Raw genomic sequence first — 20,981 nt, 5'->3', positions numbered from 1 at the left:
TGCAACTCTACGGTCAGCTTTAACCCAAAGTCGCACTGATGTTGGCCACAGAGTTGCACCGGAAGACCTAGATATTCCTAGAGAAGTGCTCCCTCAGGTAAAAACGTGGTGTTTTTGTTATGTGCAATTTTCCCACATTCACGAGGGTCTTATGCCCCTAACCCCAGTGAATGTGGAGGGACAAGTGTATATCCCAACCCTTCCAACACGCTGGGTTGGATCCATATTTAGTCCTAGGCAGAGGAGAGCTGTTGAACTCAATGTGAATTAGTTGATAGACCATAAGTGGGAGTCTTGCAGCCCTCTAGATCTCCTTGGACTGCAGTTCCCAGCATTCCTCATGGCTGACTCCCCTGGCTAGGGTCGATGCAACCTTCCCCAAGGACACTCAGTGGGTTTTTCTGTGGCCCAGCAGAGATTCGAACCCTGGTCCCCAGAGTCCAACTCCAAAAACCCATTGTTGTCATTGTGTGCCTTACAGCAACCCTAAGGCAAACCTATCACAGGGTTTTGTTGGCTAGTTTCTTCAGAAACATCTCTGGAAACCATAAATTCCATCACTCCATTGGCGGCTGACTCAAAATGCTATTGTTTGCATGGAGTGAAAGAGAGAGGAAGATGTTGGCTTGCGTTTCAGTATAAAAAGGGAAGGAAACAGCCTTATGGCGCTTTTAATTTCAATTTTAATTTAATTTTGTTTTTTCAGCATAGACTTCTATGGGCTCCTTTCAAACTCTGGATTTCGAGGCTGCCTGCCACTACCGCAAGCACTACAGAGATCCTTTGACCGGTGTTACTGATGGCCGAAGGAGAACTCCAGAAACCTCTTCCCAGGTTAGTTCAAGAAGGAAAGCTCGCCCTTCTCCAAGAAGAGATGAAGAACGTGGAGGATCTGATCAAGGACGTGAAGAGAAAGCACTTTGGCAGGTCAGGGGACACTTTGCTCCACTATGCAGCCCGGCACGGCCACCTGAGCGTCCTCCGCTACCTAGTCGAGGCCTTGGAAATGGACCTGGAGCTGTTCAATAATGATTACAAGCGTCCTCTCCACGAAGCGGCTTCCATGGGTCACCAGGACTGTCTCTTATATCTGCTGGACCGAGGGGCGGCTGTCGATTGCTTGAAAAAATCAGACTGGTATGTCATCGTTGGATTCGTTCATTTATTCCACCTTTAGCACTTTTTGTTTTATTTTATTTAGCCTTTATTACAATGAACATAGAATCACAGAGTTGGAAGAGACCTCAAGGGCCATCCGGTCCAACCCCCTTCTCCATGCAGGAACACTCATTAAAGCACCCCCAACAGATGGCCATACTGCCTCTGTTTAAAACTTAGGGCAGAAAAATGAAATGCACAGATATAGGACAGGGGACACTTGGCTTAAGGAGACTACGTGTGAAAGGGATCTAGGAGTCAGCCTGAGGGCAGGGAACTGTCTAACTAAAAGTTTGTATGTACAGCGCTGTGTAAATTTTCAGCGCTATATAAATAAAGGTTAATAATAATAATAATGATAGGAGTCCTAGTAGACCACAAGTTGAACATGAGTCAACAGTGCGATGCAGAAGCTAACCAGGCCAATGCAATTTTAGGCTGCATCAATAGAAGTATAGTGTCTAGATCAAGGGAAGTAATAGTGCTACTCTATTCTGCTCTGGTCAGGCCCCACCTGGAATATTGTGTCCAGTTCTGGGCACCACAGTTCAAAAAGGATGTTGGGAAACTGGAGCATGTCCAAAGAAGAGCGACTAAAATGGTGAAGGGTCTGGAAACCAAGTCATATGAGGAACGACTTAGGGAGCTGGGGATGTTTAGCCTGGAGAAGAGAAGATTAAGAGGTGATATGATAACCCTGTTTAAATATTTGAAGGGATGTTATATTGAGGAGGGAGCAAGCTTTTTTTCTGCTGCTCTAGAGAACAGGACCCGGAGCAATGGATGCAAGTGACAGAAAAAGAGATTCCACCTCAATGTTAGGAGGAACTTCCTGACAGTTCGACAGTGGAAGACACTCCCTTGGAGTGTAATGGAGTCTCCTTCCTTAGAGGCCTTTAAACAAAGGCTGGACAGATATACTTTCATTGAGAGTTCCTGCATGGCAGGGGGTTGGACTGGATGGCCCTTGTGGTCTCTTCCAACTCTATGATTCTAGGATTCTCTAAAGAAGGAGACTCCACCATATTCCATCCAGCCTCTGTTTAAAAACCGCCAAAGCAGGAGATTCCATAACACTCTGAGGCACCATGTTCCACTATCGAGCAGTTAGATTCTAAAAGATTTCTGTTCCCCACAGATTTCCGATGGGACTCACAGACCCATAGGATTAATTCTTGCAGACCGCCAAGTCACCTTTCTGCTTCTTCTTCAGATTCAGTTCCAGAGATACCAGTTTCCTGCCAGACACACAGACCATGCCCACCCTCTGCTCTTGAAAGAGGAGCTGCCTCTGCCCATCATCTACTGTGTATACTTGACTATAAGTCAACTTCATGTATAAGTCGAGGGCAGGTTTTGGGGCCAAAATTATGGATTTTGATATGACCCGTGGATAATTCAAGGGTAAAACTTAAGGGCATGTAATGAAGGATGTAAAGGACAAAACAAAGGAAAACAGTGCTAAAGAACTTAGAAGATTCCAGCAGGCATAACCATCATATATGCTTGACTGTAAGTCAACCTCATGTATAAGTTAAGAGGGGGTTTTGGGGTAAAAAGTGAGTAGAGATTTGTAGTTTGGTGAGCTATTCAGTCACCTCTGTCAAAGAGCTCTGGTGCCACAACAAACATGGCAGTTAAAGCATTGTCAAACTGGTTTGGCATTAATTCTCCAGTGCAGATGCAGCTATAGTTTGCCATTTCATCATGCCATCAAACTAGCTTGTTTTTGTCCAACAAGGTAGGATCAAATTTTGGCTTCTAATGAAACCACATTAAAACCACCAATAGCTCTGTGGCTGTTTAAAGATTCATAAATAGCATAATAATTGATAGACTGCAGCTCATTTCATCAGTTGCAGGTAGCATTATGGAAGATTTCAAAGTACAGCACCACACACAAAGTTGCAGAAAGTACTAACAGGGCTGATAGATTTCTTGTTGCTAATATAGTGGGCCCTTGGTATCCTATGGGGTTTGCTTCCAGCACCCCCGTGGATACCAAAGCCCATGGCTGCTCAGGCCCCATTATATACAATGGCGTAGCGAAATGGTGTCCAAATCAAGGTTTGCTTTTGGGAATTTTTTGTTGTCAAATATTTTCAAGCCATGTATAGTGGAATCCATGGATGCAGAATCCGTGGATATGAAAGGGCAACTGTAATGTGCATCCTGTCAGCTGGTGGATTTGTGGTTGTGGAGGAAGTGCCTCCACTCTCAGTTTTGTGGCCAATCCTCCTGAGACTTTTACAGGAGTTCTCCCATTGCCAGACCACTGTGAGATATAAGGTCCAACACCAGGACAGTTCCTGTGATGCTGCAGGAGGATCACTGTGTAAAACCAAGGCTTGATTCACTGACCCCATGATACCAGATCCACTGGTTGCCTTTGTGAGTCCACAACATAGTGAGAAGTCATCTGAGGCTGAGTGAGGCTTCTTCTTAACTTGTTCCAGGTGCCAAATGTACAGTGGCTGCATGAATAAAAAGACAGCAGGGCTCCTGCAGTTTTAGCAGTTGTGTGTGGGGGAGAATTTCAAGTGAAACTTGCACAACATGCTACACCTGTGGAAATTCCCTCTTCCTCATAAATAAAGGTACAAAAGCCATGTGGTTTCTGTGTCTGCTCAGGACATTTTCTGATCGGCCCAAGAGGGGTTGGAAAATATTGAATGCTGGCTCCTGGGAACTGGAAAGCAATTTCTGATAATTGGCTGCACACTGTTTGCTTTCCCTTCTCATGCTAGGACTCCCCTAATGATGGCTTGTACAAGGAGGAACCTGGAGGTCATTCAAGACCTTGTCCAGCATGGCGCAAACCCATTACTGAAGAACAAAGATGGCTGGAACTGTTTCCACATAGCTTGCCGAGAGGGAGATCCTCGAGTGATCCAGTACTTGCTTGACGTCTCTCCTAACATCTGGGTCACGGAAAGCAAGATCAAAAGGACTCCTCTGCACACAGCAGGTAGGACCTGCATTGTACCATACAACAAGCAATATGTCAACAGTCAGCAGAGAATCAGTATTCCATGTGTGAAATGGATTCAGCTTGAAAACAGATGGCATTTAACAGATGGTCAGAAATATCAAGTGTTGCCATTGTCAGCTGCTGACCCCAAGTTGGGTCTAGCCATCAAACACACATTGTCTTGCTCCCCTAATCGCCAGCCTAGGGGCAAAAAGCACTGTCAAAATGGGACTTCCTGAAACAAACCTTAAGAATGGAGAATCAATGGCTTGGCCTATCAGCTGCCACTTTCTTCTGAAGCAGCAGTCATAACTGTGGAGGAGCCACGGTGGCACTTACCCCCCACCATGGGGCTGTATACACCCTGAACATATAGCAAGCCCAAATACCTCTATTATCCTTTGCAGTCCCTCTCAAAGTGGCAACAGGAATCAGTACAACAGAAGAACTGAAGAGGAAAATGGACGTATAAAATGGAGGTATTCATGTATAAGTTTAAAAATTTTAGTCAAACAATAACCCAAAAAGCCTGGGTTGACTTATCTACAGGTCAGTGAATGTACTGTACTTTAACTCTTATCAAAATAGAAACTATCCCCTTCTCTCAGTAGTGAACGGTGAGAGCTTATTCCATCCTGGGAGAACCTGAAAGAAGCACCAGCCCCCTCTGCTCCCTCCATTGCTGCTATGCTTCTGGCCTTTTTAAAAGCCTGGTTGGGAAAATGTTGGTGTTCTTTGGCATTGTTTTTCTTGGCTTTGTTCCTTATATCCCTTGTTACATGTCCTTAAATTTTACCCACGACGTATGCACAGATCATATCAAAATCCATAATTTTGGCTACAAAACTTGCCCTTGACTTATACATGAGGTCAACTTATAGTCGAGTATATACTGTATTTAGAGATAGTATGGACTTGTGGGGCTTTTTTGCATGTTTTCCCATATTTGGGGGACTTTACGTATGGTGGGTGGGTGTGTAAAATTGTACAAAAAATCATACCAAAAGCATTTAAGAAACATTTTGGATGGTTTAAAGACTGAGAGAGAATGCTGGGTCTGCAGGATCCACAAAAGTGGAGCCGTGATGCTGCATGGGGCCAACAGGCCATGCTGTGTCCGCCACTGTTCTAAAAGCAAAGTGACCATGGTGAATGGAGTACTAGGTTTAAGACCAGGAGATAGGTTCAGATTTATCATTCAGCCATCGATAATAACAATGATGAAAGGATCATTCATGACCAAAATGGAAATGGAAATAAAGCTTACAAAAGGGAAAGGCTATAGCGTTCACATCTCTTTATTCTCTCCTTCCATCACACACATACACACTTCAGAAGCATTTATAATTCATTTCTGCTCTCATCCCACAGCGATGCACGGATGCCTGGAGGTTGTGCAAGTGCTGCTTGAAAGGTAGGCCAACTTGGTCCCTGTTTCCCGTATGACTCAGTCCTTTCTCCCCCTCCCTTCTTCCCTTCAGTCACTGTGCTGCCCCTTAGGCATCATTTGTTTTATTTTTAAGAGGACAAGATTATAGATTTGCAGATTATAGGGTGCAAATTTTAAAATAACTGTCATCATATAATCTTAGTAATAATAATGATGATAATGATGGTAATAATATTTATTTCTTACCCTCCTCTTCCTGTGGATTGAGACAGGGAATGACAACAAATAACACAACATATAACATCTGTTAAAAGAACATATAAAACCAATGCATATTAAAATCCATCAATAAATGCTTTAAAACCGCAATTTGAAATAATTTGGGTAGGCCTTCTGGAAGAAATTGGTCTTTACTGCTGTTTTAAACTCACACAGTATCTTGAGTTGACACTCTTCCATCGGATAATTCCACAGTTGGCAGCAGCTGAAGAAAATGTCTTCTGGGTAACAGTCAGCCTAGTTTTGGCTGACTGACATAGATGTCTCCCAGACCCAAGCATATCGGGTTGATTATAGAGGAGAACATGATCCTGTGGATAACCTAGACCTAAACCATGTAGGGCTTTAAAGGTAATAATCAATTCTTTGTGCTTTGCCTGGAAACTAGCAGCCAGTGGAGTGATTTTATTACTGGTGTCATACAGTCACTTGTAGATGTACCAGTATTCAACCTGGCTGCTGTGTTTTAAACTAATGGAAGTTGCAGAACTTAATACAGAGGTAGTACAGTATAGAGCACAAAGCATAAGTCCAGTCTTGATGTTACCAGCGACTATACTGCCATATCTAAGTTTTCCAATTGAGCTGGAAGGGACTAAAGAGGTCATTTAGTCCAATCCCTGCCATGCAGGAATATACAAAAACATTTCCAAAAGATGCCCACTCAACCTCTGTTTAAAGACTTCCAAAGGAGATGAGTCCACCACCCTCCAAGGGCATCCATTCTACAGTTAAACAGCTTTTACCCTCAGGAAGTTCTTCCTAATGTGGAGGGGGCATCTCTTTTCCTGTAGTTTGAATCCGTTGCTCTGTGTCCGAGTCTCTGGAATAGCAGAAAACAAGCTTGTTCCATTTTCAGTAGAACAATTTTTCTAATATTTAAACATGGCTATCATGCCCCATGTTAACCTTCTCTTCCCCAGTCTAAACATACCCAGCTCCTTAAGTCCCTCCTCATAGGGCATCGTTTCCAGACATTGCTGGATTGCCATCCCAGCACCCTTAGCCTACACATCCAATGGGAAGGAATGCTGGGGGTTCAACAGCATCTAGATTTCAACAGCTGGAGATGAAGTTCACTGACAACTGGAGAGCTGTCCAATTCCACTCTAGTCTAAAGAGGTTATACCAGAGCTTCTAACTCAAGACACTTACACAAGTCATTCAAGCTAAACATACCCAGCTCCCTAAGTCGTTGCTCATTAGGCTAGATTTCAAAACCTTTGATCATCATGGTTGCCCCTTTCTAGACATGTTCTAGATGTGCAAATATGCTGATGATTGGATAAAATTTTATATTCCTACAAACAAGATCCAGCTGGTTTCTTTATCAATTGAAATATAGTACATCTTACTGATCTCCCAGGGTAGGGAAGACTGTGACCAGGCAGTCTTTCACACTTCACAGTTACAGTTCTTATTTATGGAGCAAGCATTATGGGGCTAACACAGAGCAGTGAAGTTAGTAGTGTATTGTGGGTTTCGCCTGTCCTTTACACTGCCTTGTCCTTTCTGTGTTTATCCCAAGGTGCTACTATGAACCAGACAGTGCGGACAAATGTGGAGTCACTCCCTTTATGGATGCCATACAAAATGGGCACCTTGATATTGCCCAGCTGCTTCTAGATAAGCATAAGGTATGCATGGATGGTCCAGAAATAAGGGCTGTGCCTTTTAAAACGATGCCAGTGTGTGTCTCAAATCTTCCTTGTTCTCTATGCAGATTTTTTTTATGGCTTAGGTATGCATCAGAAATACATTAACGGTGAACCATAATATCCTGTTTGCAAAAACTGCTCTTGTTATGTGCCTTCCATATCATTTATGATTTACGGCAACCCTAGAGCAAACCCTATAATGGGGTTTCTAGTGGTGTAATGTTTTGAGCGTTTGACTACGTCTATGGAGATCAGGGTGCAAGTCCTCCCTGGGTGACCTTGGGTAAATCACAATCTCTCAGCTTCAGAGGAAGGCAAAAGTAAAAAACCCTCTGAACAAATCTTGCCATGATAGGGTCACCTTAGAGTTGCCATAAGTTGGAAATGATTTGAAGGCATGCTGCTGCAGCAGCAGCAGCAGTGATTATGTATGTGATGTATAGTAATTGTAATAAGGTAAGTGGTCTGTTTGGAGGGACTAAGAGCATGGAGCGTTGGGTATGTCTGGTGATTGGCTGTGTTTGAATGGTAGTATTTTTTTTTTAAGGATGGCATTTATGACAGTGAGTCTGAGAGGCATGAATGTCAAAGTTAGGATCATAGAATCATAGAATTGGAAGGGGCCCCATGTTCCACTGATACCAACCTTTCACTCAATGCGGGACCTCCAGCTAGAGCATCTCCAACAGGTAGTTGTCTGGGCTCTATAGATATAGATATGAGAGAGGGATGTGAGTTAGGGTTAGTTAGTTTGGGTCAATCATGGTTTAGATGTATTAAATAAGTGATATTTTGCTGTGCTGAACTTCAGTTTAATAAATTAATTTTTGTATTATACATTAGTGCCTCTGGGAGCACTGCAAAATTGCTGTTGGTGTGGATGAGCCCAGACAAACAACCTTGGTGGCAATAGTGTTTCAAGGGTAGTGGTGTCCAGTGATGGAATTCCACAAATAAAGTCTCTCACAAGAACCACATGGGCACCTGGAAAGTCCCCACATTTAATGCCATATCAGTGGGACAGGTGGGGGTCCTCACATTTGGTGGCAATAGTGGGACAGGTAAACAGTACTCTTGGGGAAAAATAACTTCTTCAAGCTCTGAAAACTCTGCACAGCATGCCTCAAAATCTCAAGCAGGTTTCTCATGCAAGATTATTTCCTGCCCACCTCCAGGCTGATCAGAACACCACAGATGCACTTGGGGCTCAACCACTGCACCAGGCGGCAGTCACAGCACAGGATGATGCCCTTCGGTTTCTCGTTTCTGATCTCAGTGTCGATGTCAATGCAAGAGCCACCTCCCTGCAGCTCACTGCACTTCATTATGCTGCCAAGGTCCTTAATATTTTCCTATCATTAAGTTGCTAGGGTTCAGATTTTGTTCAACTCAATAGCAATAGCATTTACATTTGTATACTGCTGATCGGTGAACTGAGCACTAAATGGTTTACAATCTGTAAGCCAATTGCCCCCCAACAAGATGGGTACTGATTTTGCCAACCTACAAAAGGATGGAAGGCTGAGTCAACCTTGGAGCCCCTGGGATTGAACTCACAACCTTGTGACTGCATTACTGGCATTTAACTGCTGTGCCACCAGGGCTCCTTAAAACTCAAAGTCTGCCTTCCCAAAAGAGGTTTATTATTGTTGTCATTTTCATTATATTGTGGTTGTTGTTGGCTGTCAAATTGTCTTCAACTTATGGAAACCCTCTCAGTGAGAGACCTCCAAGGTCCCCAGTCACCCACTGTCCTGTTCAGGTCTTGCAAACTCAGGGTTTCAGCTTCCTTGATTAAATCAATTGACTTATAGTGCGGTCTTCCTCTTTACCTACTGCCTTCCGCTTTACCAATCATTAGAGCCAGTGTGATGTAGGTGCTTGAGGGTTGGATTAGGACACTGAGAGGCCAAGGTATGAAACCCACTGGGTGATCTTGGACACATCACACTCTCTCAGTCTCAGAAGAAGGGAAGGGCAAACCCTCTCTGAACAAATTCTGGCAAAAAAACCCCATGAAATGTTCACTTTAGGGCTACCATAAGTAAAGTCACACAACAACAACAAATCATCTTTTCTAGTGAGTCACGTCATCTTTTAACATCCCAAAATCCGACAGCCTCAGTTTTGTCATGCTGTTTTTTACTGAAAGTTCAGACTTGATTAGCTCTAGGTCCTATTAATTTGTCTTTTTACCAGTCTATGATATCCTTAGAACTCTACTCCAGCACCACATTTTCTTCCTATCAATTTTCTTCGCTGTCCAGCTTTCATAACCATGCATAGAAATTGGAAATCATGCATATAAATCATTATCATTATTGTTATTGTATTCATTTGTACCCTGCCTTTTTCTTAATAATGGGTCTCAAGTCATTGTACAAATTACTAAAGCTAGTGGAGATTAAAAATTATACAAACACAACTAAAATATGATTTTTTTTAAAAAAAAGCAATTGCACAATCTGTAGACTGAAAGCCATTTAAAATCAATTAAAAGACTATATTTTTTAAAAAGTCAACAGAACAGCTCAGCACACCACCGAAAGCCTATCACAGTCAATCTCTAAAGTTCAGATGGAATATGAATTTATTATTATTATTATTATTATTAACCTTTATTTATAAAGCGCTGTAAATTTACACAGCGCTGTACATACAATGAATATTTTTACCTACCAATTAAAGGAAAGCAAGGAGGGAGCCATCCTAGCCTTTTTAGGGAGGGAGTTCCAAAGTCTAGGAGCATCCCCCAAGAAGGACCTCTCTCTTATTCCCACCACAGAAGCCTGAGAAAATAGTCAAAAAGAGAGAAGGGCCTCTGAGGAAGATCTTAGAGCTCTCTTTTAGAAAGATACGTGAATATGTGTACATGTGTCTTCCAGTCCCCTGTGGACTTATGGTGACCCCATTGATTTCATAGGATTTTCTTAGACAGGGAATGCTCAGAGGTGGTTTTGCCAGTACCTTCCTCTAAAACAGAGCCTCCGGCACCTGGCATTCATTGGCAGTCTCCCATCCAAGTACTAATACGGTGTTTCAAATAGACTGGATTCCAACCACATGTTTATCTCTTTGAAAAGCCACTATATCCATATGACGATATGGCCCTGAGCACACATATCAGTCAGTTAAACAAACTGCAAATTCACCTAAAACCTGAGCTTGGGATAGTTACATTCTTGAACCACAACTTCTAGAATCTCCCATGCAGCAGCCCTGCTTGTTATACTATTTTGGAAGGTGGATCCCTGAAAAGTAACTTGTCTAAGCTCTGCCTATGATAAATCATGTGATGTGACCACATCTGAGATGCCGAGTCTGATGCTACCTGTCCTTGAGGGCAGCAGGTGGCCTTGTCTCATCACGTCTGAGCATTTTACCAGCACTTTCTCTTTGACCGCAGTTAGTCATATTAATGAGTCACTGCAACTTCTGCTTTCCCTTTTCAACAGACTAGTGCAATCCTTGTTCATTTGCAGAAGTGTCACTCTCAACAGTGCCTTCAATGTGGGTAAAAAGAGCCAAACATTCATCAGCCACACTTCCTGGGTTTCAGCAACTGTGCTCTGTCTCTCTTGGCTTTGGAGTGTGACTCTTATGAACTGATGTGCAGGTGGGGAAACTGGGAAGGATGCAAATTCTTGAATACAAACTGGCCCCAGTCTGGTCTTGTGCCAAATTCCCACCAAGCACATTAGCTGATTCTTCCATAAAGCAAGCAAGGTGGCTTCTTGTTAATTCTTACTTCCAAATTGGAAACATGGGGCAGCTTTTAAGCACTACTCAGGGCAGCACAGTGAGAGAAAGAAACAGATCCGATCCACAGGGCACTGTCTATAGGATTTAAAAGCTGGGGCAGGAATCTTGTAGCATCTTGAGGATTAACAGATTCATTTTAGCATGAGCTTTCATGGATTACAATCCACATCTTCAGATACACTGGTGGAGTACCAATACTCAATCCTCAGGTATATATCTACAGTTGGTTTTGGGGAGGAGATTGAAGTGAAATAGTTAAAGAAAAGGACAGTTGCAACCCTACTTATTAATCAGGCTGTGAAACCTCCAGTTTTTCTTAATTTCATGGGATTTTTAAACATGCCACACTGTGTCTGTTTGGTCTGTTATCGGGCTCGGATTCCAAGCGTTCATTTAAAGAAATGCAAATCTATAGCCCTTCTATAAGAGCGGAGCTGGGAGGGAGACTATGAGCGCAGATGGGTGCTAGAGAAGAGAAGTGTGGCAGCATGAAGGAAGGGGATAGGGATATATAGAAGTGCCAGAGCAGAGGAAGGATGAGAGGGAGATGTGGCAAAATGTGGGGTGAGGCAGGGAAGGAAAAGGAAAGGGGGAGATAGAGATGCTGTGGGAAGGTGCAAAGAACAAAAGAGGTTGCCATAAGGTGATGGTAGGAGCAGTGGCCCAAGGTGAGGCAAAGGAGGAAAGAGAGGCAGTGACATCACTAGGATTGGTGTCACTCCATGCTGTTACTTCCTAGGCTGCTTGGCTGGCGCACACCCCATCTGCCCCTTCCAGCCGCCTCTGCTGTGGTGGAGATGTGGTGATGCTCTGTTCCAGGTCTTGCGCAGCTGCTCACCCAGCAGCCGCACCAGAACCACAAGGCAGTACCTTCCCACTAGTAGCCACTGGTGGGGATGTGGTGCTGCTACCACCTGGCAAGTTCTTTTGGTCCGGTGCGGGTGTTGGGTAATGGAGAAAAGGAGGTGACACCTATCCCACTTTCCCAGCAGCCTTGCCAGACCCAGAAGGGGATGCTGGGGAACATTAGCAGCACTCCACCAGCAGCTGAAGCTGATGGGCAGCAGAGTCACCCTGGCTGGCGGAGAGAAGTGACTGGGGAGAGGGGTCATAGGATAAACAGGTGCAACCGCCTCACTGGGTGTTCACCCCACTTCTGAGGTATCTCCCATTGGCGTGTGAACCCCTCACACACCCCTGATGACACCCCTGAAGAGAAGGCTAGAGATGCAAGTAGCAGAGTGCAAGAAGCAAGGGAGGGAAACATGGCACGAGTGGTAGGTGGAGCAAGGAAGAGAGAGAAATAGAGCTGTGGAATGGGGAAGGGAGGCATTGTGGAGGCACCAAGGGAGGCAAGAGAGGGGAAGAAAGAGAGGTGCAATGGGGGAAGGTAAACAAGAGAAGAGAAGCTGGGCTCAGCAGTTGGATTTAGGCTCATATTTCCCTATTCAGGAATTTTTTTTTCTTTGCAAACAAAGGCCAGTCATGAGTTGCACGCATTATGTGAATATCTTGATTTGCATATTTGTTTCAGCTTCAGGTGGTGGACCCCAGCCCATCTCTGTTACAGTTTAGCAAGTGCTGCTTGCAAGAATTGAAAGCTCATACAGTTTGAGCCTCTCTTATCCAGAATTCCAACATCCAAAATATTCCAAAAACCAAAGCTTATTTGTATTTGCATTCAATAGATGTTTAGATTTTGTTTTTTATGTTATGTTTAATATGTTATGTTGTGTATAAGTATTATTTTAATAAATACATTTTATTTTATTTTTTAAAAAAACAAAGCTTATTTCATGGTGGCTGAGATAGAGACACCTTTGCTTTCAGATGGTTCAGTGTACATAAACTTTGTTTCGAACACAAAATTATGAAGAGTGTTGTGTATAGAATTACCTTTAGGCTATGTGTGTAAGGTGTATTTCAAACATGAATGAATTTTGTCTTTAGACTTGGGTCATGATGGACATGTATGCAAATCCAAGTATTTCAAAATCCAAAATCCCAAACACTTCTGGCCCAAAACATTTTGGATAAGGAAAGCTCAACCTGTATTGATAGTCGATAAGGGCTAGAAACTTGATGTCTTTAAAACAAAATATGAGATTCATAGGATACTATGTTCTGCACCAGCCAACAGATTCTTTGTTTGTGCAATGCAGGTGACACACATGTATCAGGTCACAATGATCTTACTGTTTTAAGGGGACCAAGGTGCTGATTTTATATATTGCAGTCTTCAGAATGTGGCTGTGTCCAGAGGCATCCCAAATCCCCATTTCTTCACCCTTCACACCAATGTCTCTTCCTAGTGGTATCTATCAACCAGAAAGCCCTTTCCCCAAATTCTCCAATTGTGCACTTTTCAGTTGCTAAGGTTACGTCTCGATTGGAAGAAAGGCAACACTGTGCCAAATACTGCATTTCTGCCAAGGCAGTCATTGAAACAGCCAAATTTGCTCATTGCTTGAGGACTTTTCAGCAGTGAGTGTTACTTTGCCATTTCTTCATTTGAAAATCAAACGATACCATTTTGATCAAGCTAGCTGCCAAGCTGTGTTAGCTGTAGCACAGCATCTGCTGTTCATTTCTTAATGCTTTCTCTGGTGTATTTCCCTGATGAAGAAAAAGAGGAGAATTATGTAAGGGAGAACTTGATGATGATGGTGATGGTGATGATGATGATGTGTGCCTTCAAGTCATTTCCAACTCATGGCAACCCTAAGGCAAACCTATCATGGGGCTTTCTTGGCAAGATTTGTTCATAGGAGGTTTGCCATTGCCTTCCCCTGAAGCTGAGAGCATGTGACTTGCCCAAGATCACTCAGTGGGTTTCATGGCCAAATAGGGAATCAAACCCTGGTCTCCAGATACATAGTCCAATATTCAAACCACTACGCCATGCTTGACTCTTATATGGGAGAACACGGTCTTTCAAATAACCTCAATCTGAGCTGTAAAAATGTAGTACTTCATTCTCTCATTTTCTGCACTACTTATTATCTTCATTTCAGTTGTTGTTGTTGTTTTTGGGGGGGACTAAATACAGCTAGTTGAACTTTTTATTTCACTAAAGGATTATGTCAGTCTGTAGCATGGGCAACTTACCACATTTTATCTTGATTACTTGTACAGTCAGCCCTTCTTATACACGGATTTGTTATACATGGATTCAAGCATACACGGTTTGAAAATATTCCAAAAAAGTATAAATTTCAATGATCAAACCTTGATTTTCCATTTTTTATAAGGGACACCGTTTTGCTCTGCCATTATATCTAATGGGACTTGAGCATACACGGATTTTGTTATACACGGGAGATCTTGGAACTAAACACCAGCGTATAACAAGGGTCCACTGTATTTATAACTGAGAAGCAAGAGAATGACCCCAAAATCCGAGTCAACTTATCCACAGGTTAATGTCAGTATGGTACTTTTACTCATATACATATGTGAACCATCCCCTCGTGAAAAGCAAGCACTGACTTCCCTCTATTCTCTCATCGATCCAGCTTTTAATATGAGCAAAAACAGTTATGCCTCCTGGAATTTTGTAAATCCTTTGGCATCGTTTTCCTTTGCTTCATCCTTTACATTCTTTGTTACATGGCCCTAAATTTTACCCTCGGCTTATCCACGGGTCATATCAAAATCCATAATTTTGGCTCCAAAACCTGCCCTTGACTTATACATGACATTGACTTATAGTCGAGTATGTGTGGGGTGTGTGTGTATGTATGTATGTACTGAATATTTTCAAGCAGTGGATACTTCAATCCACGGATGAAGAATCTGTGGCAATGGAGGGCCAACTGTATGTATTCCAGTCTCGGTTATGCCTCATTCAGCCTCGCTAGATTTACAGCTAGGAAGTCAGCGTTTTATCTTAATGGGACTTGAGTCTCTCCATACGCCTTCAACAGCTTGCGTAAGATAAATTGGAGCATTAAACTGAATAGCCCACAAGAGTCATCCATCATATGAAGTGGTTTTCCACTGAGCCAGATGCTCAAGGTATGTAGTTCAGGGACAGCCGTGATATTTTCAGTATCCTGGGAGAGGAAGATCAACTTGTATCCTTGCTGTCTGCCATTCCTTTTGAACACAAAACACCAAAGAGGTGAAATCTGGGATTTTGTATCAGCGTGTTGTAACTGCTTGTTGATAACAGCAAGGGAAATGAGACTACAGCAAGTCTTCCCCCAACCAGTGTTACAAGGCCCATCATCCTCAGCCACTTAAAAAAAATTACCCCCCCCCAGAAAAATGCGGGGGAAATGGATTATGGGATATTTTCTTTTAGAATAGTGAATACAGTACAGTGTTTAAGACAAAGTGTTGACAGTCCCTGAATCATTTCTAAAAACTATGCAAAAGGAAGAATTTTATGTTCTGAATGAAGTATTTTATGATAGCTACCTGTTGGGGATGTTTTACCTGGAGATCATGCCCTGAGCAGGGGGTTGGATTCAGTGACGCATGAGGCCCCTTTCTACTCTTATGGTTCTATTATCTATTGCAAGGCTATGGACAGTATCAGATCATTACCATTACTAGTCGTCTTGTCAGTCTAGGGAACAAATGAACACAAAATAATTTTCTCTGGTTTACTTATGTTGGTTTCTTTTGCATTTAGTGGGGTTTTCTTGCCTGCTTCTCAAACCAAAGTGTTCTTTAAGGTTCAGGACCTTGTAGCTCTATTAGTAGTAACACATGTACAGACAGACATTTTTTAAAAATCAAGGAAATTAATTTGTAATTATATTCTGAATAAACTGTACTTTTAATGTATCAAACATGATCACTTTATGCCAAATCAAGTTATATGTAAGACGTTTTAAGTTTCTAAAGTAACAAAGGCTGCATCTGCGTTGCAGAAATAATCCAGTTTGACTGCCATGACTCAATGCTATGTAACTCTGGGAGTTGTAGTTTTGTGAGACATTTAACCTTCTCTGTCGGAGAGCCGTAAGGCCACAGCAAAATACAGTTCCAAGAATTCCATAACATTGAGCCATGACAGTTAAAGTGGTGTTACACTGGATTATTTCTGCAGTGCGGATGTAGCCAAATTGACTTTTTATCCGTAAAAGGTGCTAATAATGCATTTTTTCAATTTCTCCAAAATTTTAAGTTTAAAAAAAAGGTGAGGAACAAGTGATCTGTAGATTTCTAGAACTTTTACATCTCTAAGGCTTCATCCACACTGCAGAAATAATGCAGTGTGACACCACTTTAACTGCCATGGCTCCATGCTATGGAATTCTGGGAGTTGTAGTTTGTGGTGTCACAGGTGCTCTCTGACAAGGGTGGTTAAATATCTCAGAAAACTACAATTCCCAGAATTCCATACCATTGAGCCATGGCAGTTAAAATGATGTCAAACTGGATTATTTCTGCAGTGCAGATGCAGTCTCAGAGAGCACCAGATTAGGGAATACAAGATTGGAGTATGGAAAAGGGGGGTCTGTTTTGCTGAGTGTGAAAATGGCATTTCTCCCTTTCTAATGCAGGAAGGACATGCAGGCACAGTCAAGACGCTTCTCTTCCTCGGAGCTGATGTGAACGCAAAGGATGGGAAAAATCGAACAGGTAAATGCCCCCTTCTCTCTTTTTCTCTCCCATTATATAATGATATAATGGCAACAGTTGTTTGAAACCCACAATAGTAGAGATCTCTGGTTCCTTCCACACTACACTGGTTTAGCACTTTGAGCTCAGTCATGTCTTTTTCCTGTGGAATCCTGGGATTTGTAGTTTTGTAAGCTGTTTAGAATTCTCAGAGCTCTAGTGCCTCCACAAACTGCAAATAACAGGATTCATCAGGATTCAGCCGTGACTGTTAAGGTGAGGCCAAAGGACTATAATTATCTAGTATCAAAAGACCTGTGTCTTGACAAACTTAAAAATATTTCCGTCTCTTGGATCCTAATTTGTGCCTCTCCTTTTGCAAAGTAAAGTAGGATTTTCACCAAGTTGTCCTGCATCTTGAACCCTTCGGGAGACATATCCCAGGCTTCCCTACATGGAGAAGCAGATAAAGGAACTGCAGAAGGAGGGAGGAAATCTGTGTTCCATTGTTCATGGAACTGCAGTTACTATCCAAGCCCAAACATGTTTCTCCTGATTCTTCTTCTTGTTTGGTGCATTCAAGTCATTTCCAATTTATGGCAACCCTAAGGCAATCATGGGGTTTTCTTGGCAAGATTTCAGAGGGGATTGCCATTGCCTTCCCCTGAGGCTGAGAGCATGTGACTTGCCCAAGGTCATGCAGTGGGTTTTATGGCCAAACTGGGAATCAAACCATGGTCTCTACAGTTGTAGTTCAACACTTAAACCACTCCAGTCCACCTTGATTCTAGCATTTGGTAAAAACAACTTTTTCAGAGTGGTGGTGTAGGCAAGAATGTGTGTGTATGTGTGTGGTCTGCAGAAGAGCGTTCTTCACTGTCAGCAATTTGGTATCTGTTGTGATTTTGCCAAGTTTATTGTTCCAAATAGCGCACCACTCCATGGAACTAGCATACCTTCCAACTGTCCTGATTCGGCAGGAACAATATGGATAAATCCACTATCATCCCACTTATTTGGCTGCTTTTAGAATGTCTCAGGCTCTCTCTTCCCCCAATTTCCCCCTTTAGCCTCGGCTTACTTTAATTACTGCAAATTAAATTAAAAGTGTAAAAATAGTTTTCATTCCATTTATTCTGCAGGAGAGAGAGAAGATGAGGATCCAAAGCACACAGCAGAAATAGTCCCGTTTGAGACCACTTTAACTGCCCTGACTCAGTACTAGGGAATCCCGGGAATTGTAGTATCAGTAAAGCTAATGACAAACCCTTCTCCAGGTCCATTTCAACTTTAGGATCCTTTCACAATTCTAGAAGTATGATTCTACTTTAAATGATGCCATGGTTCCCTCTTAGGGAATCCTGGGATAATGGGGGGCACTTAGAAGTCTCAGAGAGCTCTACTGATTCATCAAACTACAAATCTCCAGATTCTGTTGAGTGAAGCCATTGCAGTTGAACTAGAATCAAAGTGCTGTAATTGTGTGGCATGAAAAGGGGCCTTAGTTTGTTGTTTTTCTGCTTCTTCCCACAGCCCTGCATATGGCATGCGCTGGGCAGCATGCAACATGTGTGCAAATCCTCCTGCAGGCGGGCTTGCAAGATTCACCAGACATCACTGGAACACACGCGCAGCAGCTTGTGAGGAAGTCCAGCCTCCTTCAGCTTTTCAAGGAAGCAGACATTAGTGTGTGAAACCTGATTTTCTGGCAAAGAGAAAGGGATCTTTTCTCTCTAGTGTCCCACCAGTTTTAGTTCATTTAGTTCAATGCCAATTTTTGAGTCTTCTAAGAAGACCCCCGTTCCTGTGATGGTAGTGGGACTAAGAGAAAGGCCTCATAAGGAATGCTGGGAATTGCATTTCAGCATCATCTGGAGGGCCTTGTGATTCCCTGCCTCACCTTTACTGAATCAGTCAGGAGGCCAGTTTCAAGAATTCCTTGTATGAGAGCTGGAGTGCTGCAGCAGCGCTTCATCTGAGGACTGTGACCAGATCTTGGAACCATTACTTTTTTGGGTCTGCAGCTCCCAGAATCTCCCATCGCCCATGCTGGCTCAAGGATTCTGAAAGTTGTAGTCCAACCAAGTTACTTTTCCCAACTCCAGCAGCTCTGAGTGGGAATGAGCAGAACTAGGCTCTAGCATAATTTTTTATTGAAGAGAAGATGGGAGAACAGAATTTGAAATGTAATGAATACAAATAAATGACCTAGGAATGCTCAGGAACACATCCCTGTGTTGGCTGCATCCTGCATGTGTATTTGTACGGCAACTTAGTAAGGGACAGTCTAAGGTAGAGGTGGGGAAAGGGTGCCTGCTCCAGATCTTGGACTACAAATCTATCATCCCTAGCCAACACAACCATGGGTAGGGGATTGTGGAAGGTGCAGGTCAGCAACATATAGAGCCATGTGCTTTCCATTGCTGGCCTGAAGTTTATCACAGGGCAAGAAAGGCTTGACTGCTTTATTACACTCTCAGTAGAAAGTTAGCATGCTTAGACCAATCTCTCTCTCTCTCTTTCCAGCAGATCTTCATCATACACAGACGGCATAGGGATGGGATCGCTCCCCTGTCCTTATCCAGTCATTGCGCAAAAGTCTTTTATAAGAGTAGCACTGATCCTGTCATTATCCTGTCATTGAAGCAGTGTTGCACTAACACTCATTCCCATTAATGCAAAATGCCGGGCAATGCCACTTCAATGATAAGATCAGCATGATGTCATTTGAAAGGCTTTTGCGCAATCGCTGTCACTAGTGCTTTCCAGACAGGGACGTCGTATGAAAGTCCCGCGATTGCACGGGAAAGACAGAACAGGGATGGGACATATGCACCTTATTCTTTGCACTTTTTTCTTTGACCTTCCTTAGTAATTTTTCCAAGTCTATGATGTTTTCTTCCTATATTATGGTGCCATCCACATATCATAGATTACTGATGTTCCTTCCTCTTATCTTCACTCCTCCTTCATCTGAGTCTAATCCTGCTCTTCATATGATATCTTCTTCATACAAGCTGTGAACAAATAGGGTGATAGGATGCATCCTTGCTCAACCCCTTTGCCAATCGGGAGCCATTCTCTATATTCTATTCTAACAGTAGCTTTTTGTTCTAAGTACAGATTTCTCATCAAGGCTATCGGATGCAATACAGATTGAATGCAATACAAACCAGTTAATTCAACCAGCGTCTTTGGGCTGTTGCAGACTTATTTGGCATGCCCAGGCAAGTGCCATTGCCGAACAAGCAAGCTAACAGACATAACACTAGAGAACGGGGGTGGGTGGGTGGGTGGTGTTAATGTGTTTCAGCAGACACAGCAGCCAAAGTACTTAGGAAAGCCTTATGTTAGCTCCATACTGTCACAGCAGGCCAAGTCTGACAGCCATGTCTAGCTTATGCTTTCCCTGCCATTCAAGCAGAACAGTGAAAGCTTTCTGCTTTCTTAAGGCTTTATCGGTTGCATTCGGGAACAGCAAACGTTTATTGCTTGTCTCCTGTCTCTATGAGAGTGCTGCCCTCTCTAAGCTTTTGCATGCAGAGTGAAACCCCCCACCCAATAGCTGCTGTGATCCATTTGTGAATTAAAAAACAGAGATCCTGCTTCATTTCACACCCGGATTGAAAAGTTTACTTTCAGGGTGCAACGAATTGAGATGCAGGAGATCCGTGACCAGCAGGATCTCCTGTGAGTTGGAGGCGGCTGTTTTGGTTTTGGTTTTTGAAGGAGTTGCAGGGTGCATTTAATGGGAAGCCTTGGATCTGATAGGAGTTTTCCCAGCTCTGCGGCAAATGAACATAACAGGTGTTAGTGGTAGTGGTGCTTGCAAATGAGGGTTATGCAGCTAAGCACGAGAAAGGACACCTCTCCAGGCCTCCAGCCGTGAAACCAGTTATCTGCTGTTCCACCGGCTACTGCTTTTCGTCACCCAGCACTCATGAAAGGGCACCTGAGAAGTAGGCCATGTATTTTCCCAGCCGTGCTGTTTCTGCCTTCTCGACAATCGCATTACAACCTGAATCCCTCTTCGCGGTGGCTTAAAACAATTAGTGGGTTGGTGAAAGAGCTCCCTTTTCTTTCTGTGCACTGGAAGCCACAATGAGGAAAAGAGAAAAAAGCCTGAGGCCAAGGACAGAGAAACCCAGCGAGAATCTTGCATCAGACAGACACAGATTTCGTGTAAACT

General features: G+C 43.0%; 1 protein-coding gene across 1 annotated transcript; it reads left to right on the top strand.

Moving 5' to 3' along the window:
* The first annotated feature begins 711 nt into the window (after window positions 1–711).
* On the top strand, window positions 712–19,972 carry LOC149311596 (ankyrin repeat domain-containing protein 16-like). Its single transcript, XM_089526654.1, has 8 exons — window positions 712–1,137; window positions 3,906–4,126; window positions 5,501–5,543; window positions 7,327–7,435; window positions 8,632–8,793; window positions 16,735–16,813; window positions 18,326–18,432; window positions 19,319–19,972. Exons 1-8 carry the CDS (start codon window positions 800–802, stop codon window positions 19,466–19,468), a joined length of 1,209 nt encoding a protein of 402 aa, XP_089382780.1. The 5' UTR covers window positions 712–799; the 3' UTR covers window positions 19,469–19,972.
* Window positions 19,973–20,981: the final 1,009 nt, after the last annotated feature.

Source organism: Sceloporus occidentalis, unplaced genomic scaffold (genome assembly GCF_023333645.1).
Source record: "Sceloporus occidentalis isolate IW3139 unplaced genomic scaffold, rSceOcc1.0.p SCAF_5, whole genome shotgun sequence".
Lineage (NCBI taxonomy): Eukaryota > Metazoa > Chordata > Lepidosauria > Squamata > Phrynosomatidae > Sceloporus > Sceloporus occidentalis.
This window is presented reverse-complemented; position numbering and strand designations above follow the sequence as displayed.